Source organism: Rhincodon typus, chromosome 7, assembly GCF_021869965.1.
Source record: "Rhincodon typus isolate 14 chromosome 7, sRhiTyp1.1, whole genome shotgun sequence".
NCBI classification, from domain to species: Eukaryota; Metazoa; Chordata; class Chondrichthyes; order Orectolobiformes; family Rhincodontidae; genus Rhincodon; species Rhincodon typus.
This window is the reverse complement of record NC_063338.1, coordinates 92,781,218-92,804,683: the sequence shown is the minus strand read 5'-3', so window position 1 is coordinate 92,804,683 and position 23,466 is coordinate 92,781,218. Positions and strand designations below refer to the sequence as shown.

At 43.3% G+C, this 23,466-nt stretch overlaps 1 protein-coding gene across 1 annotated transcript in view; it reads left to right on the top strand.

Moving 5' to 3' along the window:
* The first annotated feature begins 632 nt into the window (after nt 1–632).
* LOC109915863 (Indian hedgehog signaling molecule) overlaps nt 633–23,466 on the top strand; it is a 73,938-nt gene continuing 51,104 nt past the window's right edge. Inside the window, exon 1 of the mRNA XM_020515536.2 lies at nt 633–973. Coding sequence (XP_020371125.1) covers nt 665–973 — 309 coding nt within the window. The 5' untranslated portion in view covers nt 633–664. The remainder of the gene's footprint in view (nt 974–23,466) is intronic.

The window sequence follows — 23,466 nt, the reverse complement described above, 5'->3', positions numbered from 1 at the left end:
TCTCTTTTTCCACCCCTCATATCACTCTCATTCTATCCGTCTGCTATCTTTTCTATCCCTCCACATCATCCCTCTCTCTTTCTATCCTTCTCTGTTCCTCGGCATCATCACACTGTATCTACTCCTCAATTACCGCTATCTCTCTCTCTTTCTATCTCTCTGTACCAAACCCCTCTCTATTTCTCTCTGTGTCCCTCTCTCCCTATCTCTCCATCCACCATACCCACCCCCTTTCCTTATCACTCTGAATATTCCTGCTGCCTTTTTCTGTATTTCCAGGTGTTAGGGCTCCAATCCACGGGGGTAAATCCCTCCCTTGCCCCTCGGCCGGGGTGTTTTGTCCCCTTTATGCGGTGACTGAGCAGCATTGGTTGTAGGAGCCGGACAGGGGACAGAGAGAGAGAGAGAGAGAACAAGCAGCTGTCCCCGCTGCGCTCCTGGGGACGCGGCTCCCCTGAATGGAGAACAGCCAGGGCCGGTACAGGGGGTTAACTGAGATCCCCTTGCGCTGCTTTTAGGAGGTATTAACAAATACTTCCCCCCCACCCCTACCCTCCCTCCCTCCCCCGGATCAAGGGGTAGGGGAGTTAGAAAGAGAGAGAGAGGGGAGGGTTGTAACTGGCAGTGCTGATCTGAGAGAGAGAGAGAGAGAGACCCGTGTACCATGAGAGTTCACTGGAGTGTGTCCTTAGTCCTGGTCAGCGGTTGCTCTCTGCTGCTGTGGCCCGCCGTGATGACCTGCGGGCCGGGCAGGGGTTACGGTAGCAGGAGGAGGCACAACCGTAAACTCACGCCGCTCTCCTACAAGCAATTCATCCCGAACGTGGCCGAGAAAACACTGGGAGCCAGCGGCAAGTCTGAGAGCAAGATCACCAGGAACGCGTCCCGCTTCAAGGAGCTAATTCCCAACTACAACCCGGACATCATCTTTAAAGACGAGGAGAAATCCGGTGCCGACAGACTGATGACTCAGGTAAGGCACAGAGATCAAAAATCTCCAGAAGGGGCTGCATCTCAGAATTTGAGGCTAGGACATTAAATATATTCCCCATTGTGGGCATAATCTCAGAATAGGGGCTCACACATTTAAGGCAAAGATGAGGAGGAATTTCTTCTCCCAGAGGTTAGTGAATTTGTGGAATTCTTCTCCGCAGAGGGCTGGGCTAATAAATAGATTCATGGCCGAGACAGTAATCAGTAAGGGAATCCAGAGGAAAGTAGAATTGAGGATTATTAGATCAGCCATGATTTATTGAATAGGTAGTTGATGGGCTGAATGGCCTGGTTCTGTTCGTACGACTTTATAAAATCAGAGCATGCCATTCGGCCCTTCCACCTCTCCCTGTGCTGGCCCTTCAGAGATCTCTACAACACGCCCCCCCCTTTCTTGTCAGTTTCCCCCATTCTGAAATTTATTAATGAATGTGTTTCCAGCCCCACCTCCGTCAGATCCACACCTCAACCAAACGTGCGTCTCTCAATCTCTCTCTCGTTTCCATAAAACCCGGTGCCCAACAGAGTAAAATCGGACTGAGCGTTTTACAGACTCACAGTCATTATTAGAGGTGGCGAGATTTTCTCTGTAGCCCTCCGTGAGCAAAAACACAAACACACAAAAAGGTTTTACACTGTTCCGTTGCTTCCTTCGAATTGAACTGCAGAGGTGCTGAACAATTCGACCCATCGTGTTTAATACTTTCCCCACGGCTCCTCCACACCATTCTCCCTCACCTCTTCAGGCTCAGCCTTCAAAGCACCATATCTCTGGCCACATCTATTACAAAGTGGTTCCACATTCAGGGTGTAAAGGAGGTGTTTATTTTGTTTTCAGTTACTTTTTTTTAAAAAACAAAATTGTTTTTATTTAATATATGGAAAGCACCACTCAGTCCTCCTCGGGGTCACTGTTTTAAGGTCCAGCTGGTTTGTTTACCTAATTCCTTGCAAACAGCATTTGCCCTTTGCTCTTTGTCTATCTCTCTGAACTAGGTGAATATTTAGTGATAAGTTAGAGAAAAGTTCTTCTACCTCTGCGTTCGAATTAAGAAAGATCTCAGTTATATATAAATCCAATTTCTCTCAGAGTCTCCTAAAGCAGGCCAGTAAAAATGATCCCAATTATTCAATATTTCCACTCCAGAGCGGTGTGTATTTTTTTAAGAAAAAATATTATTTATATAACAGGAGATTTGTTTAAGCGTGCTTTGGGTTATTCCAAAACAAGAACGCGCTGTCTTTATTTTATTTTCCCTGAAGTGAAGCGGAAACGTTGGGTCTGTGTGCTGTTTTTAAAGGCAGGGTTTATTTCCACTCCTCACTCTGATAAATCGACAATAACCTTTGTACAGTGAACCAGGAGCCTGTTGTCAGGCAATCGGGCCGGAGTTCAGGGTTAAGCGTTTCAGTTGAGAGCAGGATCAAGGCTCTGGGGCGCCTGGGCTGAGTGTCCCTCCTTGGACCGGAGCATCACATTTTAAAAAGGCAGGGGGCTAAAGAAGGGGTTCGGTTTTCTCTAAAAAAACATGCAGACATAACTAGCTTGAAAGTTAATATCTGTGTAAATTTGCGAGTCTGTGTGTATGTGTTCAGACAAATGTTTGTGCATGTGTCTGTAAATGTGTGTGTTTGTATCCATGTGTCTGTTAGTTTCCAGAAATTGTGTGCATCAGTGTATTAATGTGTGTGTGTATGTATGTGTGTGCATTAGTCCTGTTTGAGTGCATGTGTGCCCTGTGAGTAAGTGCACGTGTATTAATGTCCTGTTTTTGTGAGTGTGTTAATGTTATATCTGGGTGTGTATTAGTGCCTTATTTGTGTGTGCATGTGTGTGTAAATGTCCTGTTTGTGTGTGAACATGTCTTAGTGCCGTATATCTGTATGAGTGCATATATGTGTGTATGTGCATTAGTGTATGTGTCTATTAGTGTGGGTGTCTATGAGTGTGTGTGTGTGTGTTAGTGTGAGTCTCTATTAGTGTGTGTGCCTATTAGTGTGTGTGTTTATTAGTGTACGTGTCTGTTAGTGTGTGTATCTATTAGTGTGTGTGTCTATTAGTATACATGTCTGTTAGTGTGTGTCTATTAATGTATGTGTCCATTAGTGTATGTGTCTGTTAGTGTTTGTATCAGTGTGTGTGTCTATTAGTGTGCATCTCTATTAAGTTTGTGTATCCATTAGTGTATGTGTCTATTAGTGTGCATGTCTGTTAGTGTACGTGTCTATTAGTGTGCATGTCTGTTAGTGTATGTGTCTGTTAGTGTGGGTGTCTGTTAGCGTGTGTGTCTGTTAGTGTCCTGTTTGTATGACTGCATCTGTCTATTAGTATTGAATTTGGTTGTTGCCTCTGAATCTGTGTGTGTGTGTGTTTCACTTGTAGGAAATATCAGTGTACATTGTGTGCATGGCATAAGATTGTCCTTCAATAAAAATCATTATTGGCTCTGATTTCATGCAAGGGTATTGTTCAGTTCAAGATTTCAGTTACACTTTAGAGTGCTATTATCAATTATGTTCTGTAGCTTTCAATGTAACACTGCATCCTCCAGTTCACCCTGAACAATCCAAGGCACATTCACTGGTGTTTAAAAAAGAAAATCCTTTGAATATGAGGGTTCACTCGCAGGGCCAATATGTATTACTTATTCCTAACTGCCCCTTGAGAAGGTGGTGGTGAGTTGCTTTCCTGAACCACTGCAGTCTATCTGCTACAGGAACACACTGTTGTTAGGGAGAGAGTTCCATGATTTTAACCCAATGACAGTGAAGGCATAGTAATATATTTCCAAGTCAGGATGGTGTGTGGCTTGGAGGGGAACTTGCAGGGAGTGGTGTCCCTAATCACCTGCTGCCCTTTTCCTTCTAAGCATTGGGTTCCCAGGTTTTGGGCCTTTTGTCAAAGAAATCTTGGTGAATAGCTGCAGTATATATTACAGCAGCACTGGAGGGTGTAGATCTATAATACTGAAGCATACACTCATGTATTATGGGCGTTGCTTAAATCTTATGCAGGGCCGTTGGAGCGTTCATGAATCTGAGTTAACATTGTGTTAACTAGTTAATATCTTTAGGTATAATAATATCTGCCCACACCCCTTCACCTCATTGATTGTACAGCTCTGCATATCAGATCTACTAAAGGAAATGTATATTACTTGGTTCCAGATACCCACTCATATCTCTCAAAGCAAAATTATAAACTGATGAAGGTGTCAGCAGAATTATCATTCAAACATTGAATAGTTTTTTCTATTCCTGTTCTCAACCATCATTCAGTCAGGTTTCCTTCAGTCAGTCAGAATTCCTATTCCACAGACTTAGAGTCATAGAGTTGTACAACACAGGAACAGACCCTTCGGCTCAACTCGTCCATGCTGACCAGATATCCTGAATTAATCTAGTCCCATTTGCCAGTTCTTGGGCCTCTAAACCCTTCCTATTCATGTACTCATCCAGATGCCTTACAACATAGAATATAGCATAGTACAGCACAGGAACGGGCCTTTCAGCCTACAATGTTGTGCTGAACATGATGCCAAATTAAACTAATCCCTTCTGTCTGCCCTTGGTCCATATCCCTCTATTCCTTGCATCTTCATGTGCTTATCTAAAAGTCCCTTAAATGCCCCTATTGTATCTGCCTCCACCACCACCACCCCTGGCAGTGCATTCCAGGCTCTTATCATTCTCTGTGTAAAATACTTGTCCCTCACATCTCCTTTGAACTTTGCCCCTCTCACCTTAAATGCATGCCCTCAAGTATTAGAACATTTCAAATGAGCTTTTAAAAGTTGTAATTGTATCAGCCTCCACCACTTGCTCTGGAAGCTAATTCTATATACGCACCACCCTCTGCGTGAAAAAGCTGCCCCTTAGCTCACTTTTATCTCTTTACCCTCTCACTTTAAACCTATGCCCTCTAGTTTTGGACTCCCCTACTCTGGGAAAAAGACCACGGCTGTTCACCCAATCTATGCGCCTCGTGATTTTATAAACCTCTATAAGGTCACCCCTCAGCCTCCAATGCTCCAGGGTAAAATAGCCCCAGCCTGTTCAGCCTCTCCCTATAGCTCAAAACCTCCAACCCTGGCAACATCCTTGTGAATCTCTTCTGCATCTTTTCAAGCTTCTAAGCTGACACTCCCAGTGCAGTACTGGGATCCTACTGCAGTGCAGCAGATGCTGTCTTCTGTACAAAATGTTTAGCCCGGACCACATCTGACCTTTCAAGTGGACACAGACGGTAAATGACGGAGTTATCCCCACTGTCCTGGGCCGATATCTATTCTTCAGACAATAGCTTCATCGCACCCACTGTTTATTGAGCCTTGTTGCGCTGGAAGAGGTAGATACAATTTTCTCATTACAATAGAAGCTACTCTTTAAAAGTGTCCCATTAGCTGTAAAGCACTTTGTTGGGAGGGGGAGTGGTGGTGGCTGGAGGAGGTCGGGGTCCGTGAAAGTTATTGTATCAATACAATTCTTTTCTTAGTGAAGATGCTCATTAGGATTAACTTAAATGGATTAACAGCTCCAAACAATTACCAGACAGTGGAATTCAAAGCAAGTTGTAAGGTAGAAAATGCAGCAGCCCATTCATGCACAAGCCATCAGTACAGATACAGTTGGTGGTCTTCTTAAAATCCAGAGTCCCCATACATGATGGCAATGTGCATTTATACAGCATCCCATCACAGGAAAAAGCAATTCTCAAAGCCCTCTACAGGAGCGTTATTGGGTCATATCTGACACATAAGCACACAGTGACCAAATTGGTAAGATTTAAGGAGAGGGACACACAGACTCAAAGAGATTTAAGGAGGGAATTCCAGAGTTTGGGACTGAGACAGCTGAGGGTGCGTCTGCCGATGTCATTGCACAGTATAATTTGCTGGAATTTCTGAGGCGGTGTAAATGCTGGAACCATCTTTGCCAGGACCTCAGCCTGGCCTAATCATTGGTTTGTTTTAAAACTTGATTATGACTCTAACATGTTTGTTTATTTTTGAAAAAGCTGTTTCTCCACTGCCTCTCCCCATCAGCCCAGCTGCAGAGATCTGCAGCTCAATCAATCGACTGAATCACCTTTTGCTTCCCTTCAGCAATGGAAACATAAAGACTTCAAAGTAACAAAGCAGTTGCATCTATATAGCGCTGTTCACAATATCCCCAAAGCGTATTGGAGCCAATGAGAAAATTTGTTGAAGTAAAATCATTGTAATGCAGGAAATTTGGCAACCAAATTTTTTGAGAAAAGTGTGTAAGACTGAAAATGTAAGGAGAAATGCATCAAAGTAAGCAAAATTTGCCCATGAGGAAATTAGGAACAGAAATAGGCCATTGACCCTTGAACCTGCTCCACTATTCAATAATATCATCACTGATCTGACTACTCCACACTCCTACCTACCCATCTCCCATGAAATCTACCATCTTGCTTATGAAGAATCTATCTAACTCTACCTTAAAAATATTCATGGTGATGCCGGTGTTGGACTGGGGTGGACAAGGCCAGAAGTTACATGACACCAGGTTATAGTCCAACAGCTTTATCTGAAAACACAAGCTGTTAGAGCGCTGCTCCTTCGTCAGGTGAATACTAGTTTAGAAAGACGTTATGTGTTAGTGCAGTCTTGGTGGGCTGAATGGCCTGTTCCTATACTGTACTATTCTTTATTCTTTACTCTCTTAACTTATCCTTTGTAGCTTCCTAATGTTGTCTTCATATGTTACTTTTGTGTTAATCTTCGTGTCATTAGCAAACATAGCAATCATGCCTTTGTTCCTTAATCCAAGTTACTTGTATAAATTGTTGATACTCCAGCACTGTCCCCTGTGGCGCAGCACTCATTGCATTTTGCCAACCAGAAAATGACCAGTTTATGCCTACTGTCTGTTTCCTGTTACCGAGCCAATTTTCTATCAGGGTCATTATGTTACTCTGCACACAAGTCTTTATTTTTCACAGTAACCTTTGATGTCACACATTATCAAACGCCTACTGTAAATCTAAATACAATGCACACACTGGTTTCCCCTTTATCCATAGATCATTTTACTTTTCAATCCAGGGGCATAGATTTAAGGTGAGAGGGTAAGATTTATAAAGGACCTGAGGGGTAACTTTTTCACACAGAGAGTGGTGCCAAATGCTGGTAAATGGGACTAGGTCAGACTGAGATGTCTTGTCGGTGTGGATATGTTGGACGGAAGGGTCTGAAAAAGTTGCCCCTCAGGTCTCTTTTAAATCTTTCTCCTGTCACCTTAAAGATATACCCCCTAGTTTTGAACTCCCCTACCCAGGGAAAAAGCCTTTCTTATTCACCTTAACTATGCTGCTCATGGTTTTCCAAATCTTTATAACATCCCTCTCAACCTCCTCTGTTCCAGTGAAAAAATTCCCAGCCAGTCCTTATAATTCATACTGTCCAGTCCCAGCAACATCCTGGTAAACTTTTCTGAACCCTTTCCAATGTAATAATATCCTTCTTATAGTTCCACCACTAGCTGTGATGGGATTTGAGCACATTTCATCAGTGCATTAATGTGGGCCTACCAGATTGCTAGCCTGGTGACATTACCTCTGCACAACCATTTCCCACTTCATTTAGTTTAGAGCAATGTGTTACAAACAGCAATGTGACAATTATTAATAATCTATGATCACTATTGCCAAGAAAACAGGGGAGATCTCCCTTCTTCTTGCTGAAATTGGTGCAATGAGAGGTTTCGCATCTGTGTTTTGATTTGATTTGATTTATTATTGTTGCATGTACCTGGGTACAGTGAAGGGGGAAGCCATGGCCTAGTGGTATTATTGCTGTTAATCCAGAGGCCCAGGTAATGTTCTGGGGACCTGGGTTCAAATCTCACCACGGCAGATGGTGGAATTTGAATTCAATAAATATCTGGAATTAAGAATCTAATGATGAATATGAAATCATTGTCGATTGCCAGGAAAAATCCATCTGGGTCACCAATGTCCTTTAGAGAAGGAAACTTCCATCCTTACTTGGTCTGGCCTACATGTGACTCCAGACCGACAGCAATGTGGTTGACTCACAACTGCCCTCTGGGCAATTAGGGATGGGCAATAAATGCTGGCCTAGCCAGTGATACCCTCACCCTGTGAATGAATAAAGGGAAAAGTTTTGTTTTGTGTGCAGTACAGGCAGATCATAGCATACAAAGTGTATTAGGGTAATAGAACAGAACGAAGAATGCAATGTTACAGCTGCAGAGAATGTGTACAAAGAGTGAGATCAACAGTAAATTTAAAATTTGAGATACCATTCAGAAATCTGATAACAGCAGGGAAGAAGCTGTTTTTGAATCTGTAGGTGTTTAAGCTTTTGGATCTTCTGCCTGACAGAAGAAATTGGAACAGATTATAACCAGGGTAGGAGGGGTCTTTGATGATGTTGGCTACCTTCCCAAAGCAGCAAGAAGTGTAGATGGAGTCAATGGATGGAAAGCTGGTTTGCGTGATGAACTGGGCTATGATCACAACTTTCTGTAGTTTCTTATGGTCCTGGGCAGAGCAGTTGCCGTACCAGGCTGTAATGCGTTCAGGTAGAATACTTTCTATTATAATACTAATAAAAGTTAGTAAGAGTCTTTTGCGGACATGCCAAATTTCGGTAGCCTCCTGAGGAGGTAGAGGTATTGTTGTGCTTTATCATCTCACCTGAAAGGTAGTCCTTTCACAGTGCAGCACAAGAATCAGCTTTGTTTCTGTGCTTAAGGAATAACCTTCTGATAGAGACATGAAATCTGTCCACTGAGCCATGACTGGCATTCCGTCTCTACTGTGGCTTCAATCATTTTCCTAAACTCTGCAGATGAGCCTATGGAGTTCTTTGCCACACAAAGCGGTTGAGGGCAAAACACTGACTATATTTAAGGAAGAGTTAGATATAGTCCATAGGGCTAAAGGGATCAAAGTGTATGGGGAGAAAGCAGGAACAGGGGACTGAGTTAGAAGATCAGCCATCATCATATTGAATAGTGGAGCAGGTTTGAAGGGCTGAATAACCTACTCCTGCTCCTATTTTCTATGTTTCTGTGTGACAGTTTTAACATGCTGGTTTGACATTTGTGAATTATGGTGCAAAACATGGTGATCGATTGGCTGAAAACACACGCTCTTCAATTGTTCAGTTTGTAAATATATTGTACAGACCTGAACTGTACAGAAAATTGTCCCAGGGTCCATCAAAGTGAAATATTATGGATACTTGAAATGTGAAACACTCACAGAGAATGCTGGAGAAACATAGCTCAGAAGGAGAGTCACAACAGACTGGAAATGTTAAGTCTATTATTCTCTCCACAGATGCTGCTGGATCTGTTGAGTTCTTCCAGCTTTCTCTGTGTTTGATCCAGTTTCAATCCATGAGTTTCGACTGGATATACTGGAATCAAATGAAATAGTATGAGTGGGCTACACTGGGAGAAGAATAAAATGTAGGCAGTGACAGAGCGGGGTAAATATTAGCTTGGACAGTGGGTAGAACTCAAGTGCACTTCTTTAATTGGGAACAGAAACAGAAGTTGCTGGAAAAGCTCAGCAAGCCTGGCAGCATCTGTGAAGAGAAAATCAGAGTTAACGTTTCGGGTCCAGTGACCCTTCCTCACCAGACCCGAAGCGTTAACTCTGTTTTTCCTTCACAGATGCTGCCAGACCTGCTGAGCTTTTCCAGCAATTTCTGTTTCTGTTCCTGATTTACACCATTCTCAGTTCTATCGGTTTTCACACTTCTTTAATTGTTTGTTCATGGGATATGAGCATTGCTAGATAGGCAAGCATTCTCTAATCACCCTGGAGAAGGTGGTGGTGGGGATACCTTCTTGGATGATTATGGTCTGTGTAGGTGCACCAGCAATGCCCTTAAGAAGGGCGTTCCAGGATTTTGACCCAACCATAGTGAAGGAACGGTGATATATTTCCGAGTCAGGGCGGTGAGTGGCTTGGAGGGGAACTTGTAGAGGGTGGTATTCCGATGTATCTGTTCCCTTGCCCTTCTAGATGGAAGTGGCCCATGGGTTTTTGTTTACTCCTTTGAAACAAATCCCAGGATATCCCAGTTACCAATGGAGTCTTCAATAGTGTAGTCCTACACTGGAGCATTTGCTTACATTTTATGTCCTTGTAAATCGTAACTTTTGCGCACCTTCTTGTGGAGAGGACTTCTACCATAATTTCAGTCAAATTGTAAGATTGTGAGTCGAGCAGAAAAGGTTTGAAAGGACATCTAATAGACCTTTAAAAGTTATGAGACTTTTTTAACAGTAGAGGGGAGAAACTATACTCTTTGGCAAAAACGTACATGGATTTAAAGTAAATGGTAAAAGAACCAGAGGTAAAATGAGAAGGTTGCTGAAACAGCCAATTGTTATTGGCCGGAATATGCTGAAAATTTAAGTCGGAATGTTCAAAAGGGATAAATACGTGGAAGGGGAAAGTAATACAGGGCTATGGGGATAGAACAGGATTGGGAGTATTTGAGACTGATTAGAGCTCTGGTTAGATCCCACTTGGAGCACTGTGAGTAGATCAGGGAACCACACCTTAGGAAGGATAGATTGGCCTTGGGTTGAGCACAACATAGGTTTACAAGAATGGTCCCGGAATGTGGGGCTAAGTTAAGGGGAAGGTGATGGCCTAGAGGTATTATCACCAGACTATTAATCCAGAGACCAAGACAATGTTCTGGGGACCCAGGTTCAAATCCCGTCACAGCTAGATGGTGGAATTTGAATTCAACAAAAAAAAAGAACCTGGAATTAAGAATCTGCTGAGGACCATGAAATGATGGTCGATGGTCGATGGTCGATGGTCGATGGTCGATGGTCGATGGTCGGTGGGGGGCAAGGAACCCATCTGGTTCACTAATGCCCCTCATGGGAGAAAATCTGCCATCCTCACCTGGTCTGTTCTACATATGACTCCAGATGTGGTTGAATCTCAGCTGCCCTCTGAAATGGCCTAACAAACCACTCAGTTGTACCAATTGCTACAAAGTCTCAAAGAAATTAAACCAGACAGATCACCTGGCATTGACTGAGGCACCAGAAAAGACAACCCTGCAAAGTCCTCCTCGCTAACATCTGGAGGTTAGTGCCAACATTTGGAGAGCTGTCTAGTCTCACAGACTAGTTAAGCAACAGCCTGACATAACTTACAGACAATGTCCCAGACACCAGCATCACCATCCCTGGGTGTGTCCTGTCCCAACGGCAGGACAGGCCCAGCAGAGGGGGCAGCACAGTGGGATACAGTCGGGAGGGTGTTGCCCTGTGAATCTTCAACATTGACTCCAAACCCCATGAAGTCTCATGACTTCAGGTTAAACATGGACAAGGAAACCTCCTGCTGATTACCACATAGCAGCCTCCCTCAGCTGATGAATCAGTACTTCCTCCACATTGAGCAACACTTGAAGGAAGCACTGAGGATGGCAAGGGCACAAAATGTACTCTGGGTGGGGGATTTCAATGTCCACCACCAAGAGTGGCTCGGCAGCAGTACTACTGATTGAGCTGGTCGGGTCCTAAAGGACATAGCTGCTAGACTGGGTCTGCGGCAGGTGGTGAGGGAACCAACAAGAGGGAAAAACATACTTGACCTTATCTTCACCATCTGTCCATGACAGTATCAGTAAGAGCGACCACCGCACAGTCCTTGTGGAGACATGATCCCACCTTCACTTTGAAAATGTGGCACTATCACCGTGCTAAATGGGACAGACTTCACACAGATCTAGCAACTCAAGACTAGGCCTTTGTGAGGCACTGTAGGCCATCAACAGCAGCAGAATTGTACTCCAACACAATCTGTATCCTCATGGCTCGGCATATCCCCCACTCAACCATTACCATCAAAACAGGGAATCAACCCTGATTCAATGGAGAGTGCAGAAGGACATGCCAGGAGCAGCAACAGGCATCCCCGAAGATGAGGTGTCAACCTGGTGAAGCCACCAAACAGGACTACTTGCACGCCAAACAACGAAAGCAGCAAGTGATAGACAGAGCTAAGTGATCCCACAACCAACGGATCCGATCTAAACTCTGCAGTCCTGCCACATCCAGTTGTGAATGGTGGTGGACAATTAAACAACTCCCTGGAGGAGGAGGCTCCACAAATATCCCCATCCTCAATGATGAAAGAGCCCAGCACATCAGGGCAAAAGATAACATCAACAGTGCTATCGAGCAGCACCTGCTCAGCAATAACCTGCTCAGCGACGCCCAGTTTGGGTTCTGCCAGGGACACTCAGCTCCTGATCTCATTACAGTCCTGGCTCAAACCTGGACAAAAGAGCTGAATTCCAGAGGTGAGGTGAAAGTGACAACCCTTGACATCAAGGCTACATTTGACCAAGTGTGGCATCAAGGAGCCCTTCAAAAACTGGAATCAATGGGTATCAGGGGGCAAACTCAATGAGTATCAGATGGTTGGAGTCATACCTGACACATAGGAAGATGGTTATGGTTGTTGGAGGTCAATCATCTCAGTTCCAGGACATCTCTGCAGGAGTTCCTCAGGGTAGTGTCCTCAGCCTAATCATCCTCAGCTGCTCATCTTGACCTTCCTTCTATCATAAGGTCAGAAGAGCGGATGTTCACTGATGATTGCCCAACACTCAGCATCATTTGTGACTCCTCAGATACTGAAGCAGTTTGTGTCTAAATGCAACAAGATCTGGACAATATGCAGGCTTGGGCTGACAAGTGGTAAGTAACATTTGCGCCACACAAATGCCATCACCAATTAGAGACAATCCAACCTCTGTCCCGTGACATTCGATGGTGTTACCATCATTGAATCCCCCACTATCAACATCCTGGGAGTTATCATTAATCAGAAACTCAACTGGACTCACCATATAAACACAGTGGCTACAAGAGCAGGCCAGAAGCTGGGAATAATGCGGCGAGTAACTCACTTCCGGACTCCTAAGAGCCTGTCCACCATCTGCAAGGCACAAGTCAGGAGTGTGATGTAATACTCCCCACTTGCCTGGATGGGTACAGCCCCAACAACACTCAAGAAGCTTGACACCATCCAGGACAAAGCAGCCCGCTTGATTGGCACCACATCCACAAGCATCCCCTCCCTCCACCACCGACGCTCAGTAGCAGCAGTGTGTACTATCTACAAGATGCACTGCAGAAATTCACCAAAGATCCTCAGACAGCACCTTCCAAACCCACGACCACTTCCATCTGGAAGGGCAAGTGCAGCAGATACATGGGAACACCATCCACTGCAAGTTCTTCTCCAAGCCACTCACCATCCCGTCTTGGAAGCATATTGCTGTTCCTTCAGTGTCACTGGGTCCAAATCCTGTAAATCCCTCACTCAGGGCATTGCAGCATATGTCCTGCAGCAATTCAAGAAGGCAGCTCACCACCACCTTCACAAGGGGCAACCAGGGGCAGGCAATAAATGCTGGCCAACCAGAGACGCCCACTTCCCACAAAATGAATAAATAATAAAAAGGGGAGATTATACAAATTAGGCCCACTTTCTCCAGAATTAAGAAAGTTATGGGGTGATATGATCAAAGACTTCAAGATATTAACAGGAGAAGACAGCATAAATCGATAAACTATTTCCACTGGTTTGGGATTGGTGTAAACTTTAGGGCCAGACCATTCAGGAGAAATGTCAGGTGGTAGATGTTTGGAACTCTCTTCCACAAATGGCAGTGGATGCTGGATCAGTTGTTAATTTTAAAACTGAGATGGATACGTTTTTGTTCAACAAAGATATTAAGGGATGTGGGCCAATGGCAGATATATGGAATTAGGCCATAAATCAGCCATGATCTCATTGAATTGGGGAACAGGCTTGAAGAGTTGTATGGGCTACTCCCATTCCTATGTTTCTGGATTGATCTTTCAATGATGCTGGTACAGCCCCAATGGGTCGAATGGCCCTCATCTGCCCTGTAATGTTCGATGTTTTATGTGGACCTTGAGTTTAAGAAATGGAAGGGATAATTTACAAAGAAACAGCCAGTTCAGTTGACGTATTATATGACAGCAATGCAGAAAATCTCCCTGTTTATTCCAGTCTCAGAAAAGACCTTCCTATAGAAACAAAGTAACAAAATTATTATCTTGAACTTTCTACTTTTCCGGCTGATTTTTGTTGCAGTTTTCTTGTTCTGTTTAACCAGGCAGCGTCAGAGAGAGATGTCAAGCCATTCCAACAGCTGCCCTCCCTCCGTTGCAATTTGTATAATCGGACCCCTCCACGTTTCCAAAGAACATGTTTTGTGTCACTTGATAGGAAACAGAAACAATCAATGTTCTTCAGCTGTTAAGTTGTTCTCGAAGTCATCCCTTCAAGGCTGCACATTCGGGCTGGCTTTTCACTAGATTATTGCAGTGATCAATTGTAAAATTATCAATAGATAAAGGGGTTGCATAATTCAACACTGGATCTCCACAGTTTTGAGTTTTCGGACGACAAGCCTGTTTTTCATTTCACTTGCTTTATTTGAATTGTTAGATCAATAGAAGTAATAATGTTTCTGTTTGAACCTTATTGTGAAATTCTTGTTTGGATAGCAGAGCTTTGGAAGTAGTTTTTGTTTGGTCTGGCAAGCTCATAACACCCTCGATAAGCGGTCTAAGTCGCTGGAAATTGGTTATATCATTGAGAGGGAATTGGCAAACGAGAGGTTAGTGAACTTGTGAGTGTGATTCAGATGAATAGATTGAAGGTACGTGTTAATTTGCGCACACTTTTTATCCTGTCAGACTCGCTACATTCCAGCCCCCATGTCCCAATGGATTCTGTGCTCCTCCAGCTTCAATGGGATGGGATCCTTCTGCCAGGATTCCCAACCACCAAGTTGCAAAATGAAGCTCTCGCTATTTTGAAGAGATGAAGCTTACTCTAGAAGCTTCAGTTCTCAACCAATCATATTGACTCTTCTCTTTATGCTGACCATCTGAAGGGTTGAATTGGGGTGTATTACTCTGAGAAACACCTACTCCCAAACCCACATCCACCAACAGGGGCTGAAATTGGCAGTTCCATGGAAATGTTGATTGTCAAATGGCAATCCACTTTCTCAGGCCATCCATTTTCCTCTTCCAGTAATGCACCGTCGAAAATCAACAACCCATTTTGCACAACTGACCATCAAAAAAAGACTTGTGTTTATATAACGTCTTTCATGACCACGGGAGATTCCTATTATCTTTTCAGTGGTTGAGGTGCTTCAGAAGTGTAGTTGCTATTGTAGGAAATGCGGCAGCCAAATTGCGCACAGAAAGCGCCCACAAACGACAATGTGATATTGATGAGGCAATTTGCTTCTCTGATGTTGATTGAGGGATAAACATTGGAACGGGACCCTGGGGAAGACAACATTGATCTTCTTTGTGGGAGGGGTTCAGGGGGAGGGCCTCCGTTTAATGTTTCGCCTGAAAGATAGTACCTTTAGCAATGGTGTATTTCCTCAACTGTGATCACTGAATGGCAGAGTAGGTCAAAAAAATTTCATTGTCTATCCCTGCTCCTATTTCTTACGTAAGGAGAATTAATTCTCTCACCTTATGAATTATCTGAGGCCTTGGGGTCTTTATTCTCTAGAGTTTAGAAAAATGAGATGTGATCCCATTAAAGCATGCAAAATTCTTATAGTGATGCAGAAAGGATGTTTCCTCCTGGCCAGGGATGCCTAGAACCAGGCGACATAGTTACAGAATAATGGCAAGCCATTTAGCACCAAAGGCAAAGGAGTTTCCTCAGTCAGACAGTGATGAATCTTTGGAATTCTCTGTCCCAGAAGACTGCGCAGATTCAGTTGTTGAAGATGTTGAAGGCAGAGATTGATAGCATTCTACATGTTAAAAATATCGAGGGATATGGGACTAATACATAGACATAGAAGATCAGCCATGAACTCATTGAATGGTGAAGCTGGGTTAATGGGCTGAATGGCCTCCAGCAGCTCTTGTTTCTTACGTTCTGACGTTTTGATATGGTCATAGTGTAGGAAGAAAGAAGAAAATATTCAATAGGAATTGGAGGACACCCTTTGTCCCTTGGGATTTTTCCATCATTCATTTGTATCATTACTAATCCATGTCTTTATTCAATTTGCACATCCTTAGTTCTGTAAACCTTGACACACACATATCACAAAAAGCAACATCATTGATCTCAGTTTTGATATTATTAATGGAATTCCAGCTGCAGCAACTTTTGGCAGGAAGGGATTCCAGATATCCACTACATACTTACAAGACAATCTCCACATATCACCCATTCTCTTTAGAAGGCCTCCATTATGAAACTCCATCCCTTACAAAGGCTCCATCAGCTTGACTCCTTCTCAAAGAGGTTGGGGTGGAGGGATTGGGGGTCCAGCTAGTGAGAGGTTTTAAGGTGAGTCATTCACTTTAAAGGAGAGATACTTTCTTTCAAATCAAGCAGCGCAATGACAGGTGAATGCAATGCATGTGTGGTGAGAAATGTGTAGTGTTGATCCAGTTCCCTCCTCTCTTCTCACTGTCATATTCTGCACATTTGTGTTTATATTCATATCATATTCATCATATTTAATATTCTCCATATTGCCCATTACTTGGGCTTGGGCACGCTTGACTTTAAAAAATATAATGTGGTGCAGCAGAGCTTTCATAGCGGCATGTGGCATGTGGCAGTAATAGGATTTGGGGGAGGAGATGGCCTAGTGGTCCTATTGCTGGACTGTTAATTCAGAGACCCAGGTAATGTTCTGGGAACCTGGGTTCGAATCCCATCATAGCAGGTGGTAGCATTTGAATTCAATTTAAAAAAAAGTCTGGAATTAAGGGTCTAACGATGATCACAAATCCATTGTTGATTGTCAGAAACACCCATCTGGTTCATTAATGTCCTTTAGGGAAGGAAACTGCCATCTTTACCTGGTCTGGCCTACACATGACTCCAGACCCACTGCCCTCTGGGCAATTATGGATGGACAATAAATGCTGGTTTAGCCAGCAACACCCGCATCCCATGAATGAATAATGAAGAAAAATGACAATGCAGGAGACTATAGGCAAATCAAATTTAGAAGCCACATTTAAGCATGACTTGGGATTCTTGCCTCGTGAGAGGGGAAATTGGAGGGGATCTCAGTTTGGGATTTCAAAATATTTCTTTTTTCATGTGATGTGAGCATTGCTGGCAGAGCTTGTATTTGCTGTCCATCCTTTGAACAGAGTATCTTGCTTGGCCAGAGGGTAGTTAAAAGTCAACCACATTGCTGTGAGTCTGGAGTCACAGACCAGGGAAAGATGGCAGATTTGCTTCCTGTAGTATAAAGGACTTAGTACCTGAAAGGGTTAACTGACACAACAAGATAAACTCTAATAATAAAACAAAATGTACAAGATAACCTCTATGAAAGATTGTTCTTGGTAGGAGCTGGGAGTGGAGGTTGTTCTCAAGTGTATACTATAAGTCCTCATGTGCTCAACATTGTATATACAGTCCGACAGTAACTGTTGCTAACATTAACAGCATGTAGCTAAAGTAAAACTGTGAATTTATCCTGACCCTGACAGTCTCACAAAAGACAAATACATATCTCATGTTTAATGTAATTAGGTACGTGGTAAATTGGACAAACCTATTTACTGCATACCAAGATGATCTAACTTTCAATCTAAGACATTGTGTGGGCATCCTTTCCCACATGATATTAGCAACCCAGACTAAAACCAGCAAGAAAGATTGACAGCAGTGAATCTATTCAAACAGCCAAGAGTGCAAGACCAAAAGATTATAACCCTTCCTTCAGCAACATTGTTGAATCAGATGGGACATTGCGATCTCTTCAGACTAGACTCTGAATCATTGAAAGGAAAAGAAGAAGGACTTGCATTTCAACAACATCATTTTATTGTTGGTCAGCAGTGGAGGTAAATGTTATGGTGGGCAAGTAAGAAATTGATGTTGAGGCTACAATCAGATGATCCACGATATTATTGAATGATGCAGCCGTGTAGAGGATTGATAAAACGATAAGGGCGGGTTAATGGTAGAGTCCTGGGGAGTGTTGTAGAAGAGAGAGACTTAGGGGTTCAGGTACATAATTCTTAGAAAGTTGCGTCACAGATAGACAGGGTGGTTAAGAAGGCATTTAGCACGCTTGCCTTCATTGCTCAGATCACCGAGTATAGGAGTTGGGACGTCATGCTGTGGTTTTACAGGAAGTTGGTGAGGCCGCTTTTGGAATACTGTATACAGTTCTGGTTACCCTGCTATAGGAAAGATATTATTAAATTGGAAAGGATGCAGAAAAGATTTACAAGGATGTTACCGGGAATGGAGGGTTGAGTTATCAGGAGAGGCTGGATAAATTGGAACTTTCTCACTGAAGTGTAGGAGGCCAAGGGGTGACCTTATAGAGGTTTATAAAATCATGAGAGGCATGGATAAGGTGAATAGCCAAGGTCTTTTCCCTGGAGTGGGGAGTTCAAAACTAGAGGGCATAATTTTAAGGTGAGAGTAGAAAGATTTGAATGGGACCTGAGGGGCAATGTTTTTACACAGTGGGTGGTTTATATGAAGTGATAGGTGCAGGTACGGTTACAACATTTAAGTGACATTTGGACAGGTACATGAATAGGAAAGGTTTGGAGGGATATGAGCCAAATGCAGGCAGGTGGGACTAGCTTAGTTTGGGAAACCTGGTTGGCATGGACAAGTTTGACCATACAGTCTGTTTCCTTGCTGTACAACTTGATGACTCTGTAACAGCATGACCTCCTCCTGTTTCTCATGTTCTTATGTTTAACTAATGCAGGACGTCCAAAGTACTTTACAGTCAAAGAAGCACTTTTGAAAGTTCAATCACTGCTGTCATATAGGTAATGACCAATCTGCTGACAGTAAGCTCCATAAACAGCAATGTCGAGATAACTGCATGAGTAATTCGGGTTTGAGGATAAGCATTGGCCAGGGTACCAGGAAGATTTTCACTGCTTTACTTGGAAATTTTCAAGTAGGATCTTCTACATCCGCTTGAGAGAGCAACAAGTTTGGCACCTTGTCTGAAAACTGGGCACCTCTGTCAATGCTGCACTTCTTTTGTTTTTTGTTCACTCGAGGTATGTGGGCATCACTGGCTGGGTCAGATTTTACTGCCAATCTCTAGTTACCCTTGAGAAGATGGTGGTAAGCTTCCTTCTTGAGACGCGGTAAATGCTCTTTGGGTAGGGGGTTCCAGAATTTTGATCCAGCGACAATGAAGGAACGGCAATATATTTCCAAGTCAGGATGGTGAATGGCTTGGAAGGTAACTTTCAGGTGGCAATGTTCCCATATATCTGCTGCCGTTGTCATTCTAGATGGAAGTGATTGTGGGTTTGGATGGAGCCGCCTAAGCATCTTTGGTGAATTTTTGCAGTGCATCTTGTAGGTAGTACACGCTGCTGCTACTGAGCGTCTGTGGTGGAGGGAGTGGATGCTTGTGGATGTAAGGCCAATGAAGCGGGCTGCTTTGTCCTGGATGGTGTCAAGCTTCTTGGCAACTGGGGAATATTCCATCACACTCCTGGCTTGTGTCTTCTGTGTCACTGCACTGGGAGTGTCAACCTGAGATGTAATGTTCAAGTACCCAGAAAGTAACAGAAATCCATAAATGCCTAACTCACTGATTTCCTACAAGTTGGCAAAGACAGAGGACAAGTTCTTAATGAGAGTGACATTGTGTTCCAGACGGCTTTTGTTTAATGAACTCGGGTTCTGCTGAAGCAATGTGTTAAATAATTCCTTTACATCTATTTCCAGGAGACCCTACATTCTCTTTTGAAACTCAGTACTTTTTCCACACACCTCTTGCTTGTGGGAAGTTGACTAAAGTGGATTCTGTTTTATATCATTGCCTGTTCCCCTGTAGAACGCTGCGTACGAATGCTATCAGGTAGCAGAATTACCACTTTTTAATTCTGCCTCTTTAACATTGTAAAACATCCTGAGATGTACTATCAGATTAAATTTGACCACAAGTCACATAGGGAAAAACAAGTTCAGGTGGCTGAAACCTTGGCCGAAGATCAATATTGGTTTTTATGGTTCATCTTAAAGCATGAGAAGGTGAGGTAGAGAGATAGGGAGATTTAGGGAGGCCTTATTGAAACACCACGAAACAATAGAACCTTGTTTCTAATAGTTTCTATTTGACATGGTTAAAAATGATAAAATTGACCCGTGTCCACAGGATTGTGAGCCATCGGTTAGTGAATATGAATGTCTCCATCTTAAAATTGTCATCCTTGTGTTTGAAGGCCTCAGGCCTCACTACCTATGTAATCTCCTTTGGCTCCAGGCTGAGGATTCTGCCTTCCTATCACTTTGGCCTATGGCCAACGACGATTTGCTTCACTTCATCATTGCCAGTTGTGACTTCAGCAGCCTGGGTGCTCAGTTCCGGAATTTCATCCTGAGATCTCTCGGCCTCTCTCTCTCTCACTCATTCAGAAGTCACAAGATTTTGGTCACTTATCCTAACGCAGAGTCATACAACACGGAAACAGACCCTTTGGCCCAACTCATCCATTCCGACCAGTTTCCTCAACCAAACTAGTCCCATTTATTCGTATTTGGCCCTTATCCCTCCAAGCCTTTCCTATCCATGTACCTGTCCAAATGTCTTTTAAATGCTGTATCTATACCTTCATCCTCTGGCTGTTCATTCCACATACGAACCACCCTCTGTTGAAAAAGTTGCCCCTCAGGTCCCTTTTAATTCTTTCTTCTCTCATATTTAAAATATGCCCCTACTCTTGACCTCCCCCATCCTAAGGAAAAGATCTTGGCTATTCATCTTATTTTTGCCCTTCATGATTTTACAAACCTCTATAAGGTCACCCCTCAACCTCCTACACTCCAGTGAAAAAAGTACCAGCCTATCCAGCCTCTCTCTATACCTCAAACCCTCCAGACCCAGCAACATCATCGTAATCTTTTCTGAACCCTCTCCAATTTAATAATATCCTTCTTATAGCAGGGTGACCAGAGTGGAACACAGTACTCCAGAAGAGGCCTCACCAACATCCTGTACAATCTCAAAATGACATCCTAATCCTATACTCGATGATCTGAGCAATGAAGGCAAGTGCACTAAATGCCTTCTTAACCACCCTGTCTAACTGTGACGCAACTTTCAATGATCTGTGTAGCCGAATCCCTAGATCTCTCTGTACGACAATTCTACCCAGGGCCCTACCATTAACTGTATAAGGCCTGCCCTTGTTTGTTTTACCAAAATGCAATACCTCACATTTATCCAAATTAAACTCCATCTGCCACTCCTCAGTTTATTGGCCCAATTAATCAAGATCCCTTTGTAATCTTAGACAACCTTCTTCACTACCAAACATACCGTCAATTTTGGTGTCATCAGCAAACTTATTAACCATGCCTCCTGAATTCTCATCCAAATTGTTTATATGTGACAAGCAACAGTGGACAAAGTGCCAATCCTTGTGGCACACTGCTGGTCACAGGTTTCAAGTCTGAAAAATAGCCCACCACCACCACCCTCTGTCTCCCATTGTCAAGCCAATTTTGTATCCAATTTACAAGCTCTCTCTGAATTCAAAGTGATCTAACTTTACTTATCAGTCTACCATGCGGAACCTTGTCAAAGGCTTTACTAAAATCCGTCTGTTTCTTTGCTTCTGTGGCAATCTTTGTCTGGTTATGTACCTGTGAAATATCTTGGGATGATTCACAAAGTTAAAGGTTGCTATGTAAATGTATCTTATCTGGACATATTCTGAAAGTAGAGAATTGTAAATTAGTACCCCTTCATGACTCTATATTATTTCAGCATTGATTGGGGTCTATTATAAGTATTAACAGACCCTAGGATTAAAACAGAAAACGCCGGAGAAACTCAGAAATTCTGGCAGCATCTGTGGAGAGAGGAACAGCGCTAAAATTCTGAGTCCAATATGAAGTTCCGAAAGTTCCGAAGAAGAATCATATTGAACTCAAAATGTTTTCTGTTTTTTTACAGAAGCTGCTGGGTTTTTCTAGAAATTTCTGCTGTTATTTCAGATCTCCAGCATTTACAGTACTACAGATTCTGGTATGGGGGCACAGATTCGTGCAATTTTCTAGGGGAAGGGGTCAAGGTCCATAGCCCCAAGGCTGAATGGAAGAGGAGAGAAGACGATACAAGTAAGGAAATAGTGGAAAGGTGAGATTGCGTTTAGTTTCAGAAGTCCTTGTAGACTGCAGGAGATAAGAGATTCCACAGTGACGGAATTGTGAAAAACAAGTGGGTTAAGGGTAGCAGATTGAGCAAAGAGTTACAATTTCAACAGAGTAGAGAGCAACGGGTGGGGGTGGTTGGGAAGATTGTGATGGGTGGTGTATTTGCAGTTTGAGCAGCAGTGGGAAGTTGAAATGACAATCAATTCAGATTAAGATCAAGGGAGAAAGGCTAAGCTGCAGGGCCTATTGCAGCGACGATATTGCAGGGCCAGGGGTGAGAGGAGGATCACTTGTGGTACAACAGGCCCTTTCCTGGTGCGCAGTCCTGGAGTGTGCGAGAGGGGGAGAGGGTCTCAAGGTGAACTTTTGAGAATATGGCAAAAGGCACTGTTGGGGGGGAGGGGTCGATTATCTGCTTTCTCAGACCTCATTCGAAATCTTGTGCTGTTTACAAGGAAAGGTTGAAGGAAGTGCAAGAGGATGTTGTGTTGATGAAAAGCTTTCTGTGAGAATTTATATATAGAATGGGAGATGGTTGGTAGAGGCTACAAGTTAGTAATTTGACCGGGAGTCCTAATGACTTCATGCACTACAAAGACTAAGCTCACAACCAGCTTTCAAAAATAAGCAGGACTGTCAAGATCCAATTACCATCCTGGACTTGCTGGCAGATATTTACTATTTTTGATAAAATACTGTAGAGAGTCATAAAATCATACAATTTTACAGTCCAGTAGGTGGCACTTGATCCATCGTGTCCATACTGGCTCCTGAAAGACCTTCCCAGCTAGTCCCACTCTCCAGCCCTATCTCCATTGCCATCTAAATTCAGCCCTTTCATATATATATCCAGCTCTCTTTTGAAACCTCCTATGGAATCTGCCTCCACCACTCTCCCAGGCAGCGCATTCCAAATTCTAACAACTCTCTGAGTAAGAGTTAGTAAGAACTGCCAATGCTGGAGTCAGAGATAACACAGTGTGGAGCTGGAGGAACACAGCAGGAACACAGAAGTTTCTGAAGAAGGGTCCCGACCCGAAACGTCAGCTCTCCTGTTCCTCTGATGCTGCCTGGCCTGCTGTGTTCCTTCAGCTCCACACTGTGTTAAGTCTCTGAGTAAAGTAAATTCTCCTCATATCATTCCTAGCTCTCTTGCTGACAGTCATGAAATTGTGATCCTTAGTTACTGACATGCCAACTAGTGGAGACAGAATATCCTTTTCAAA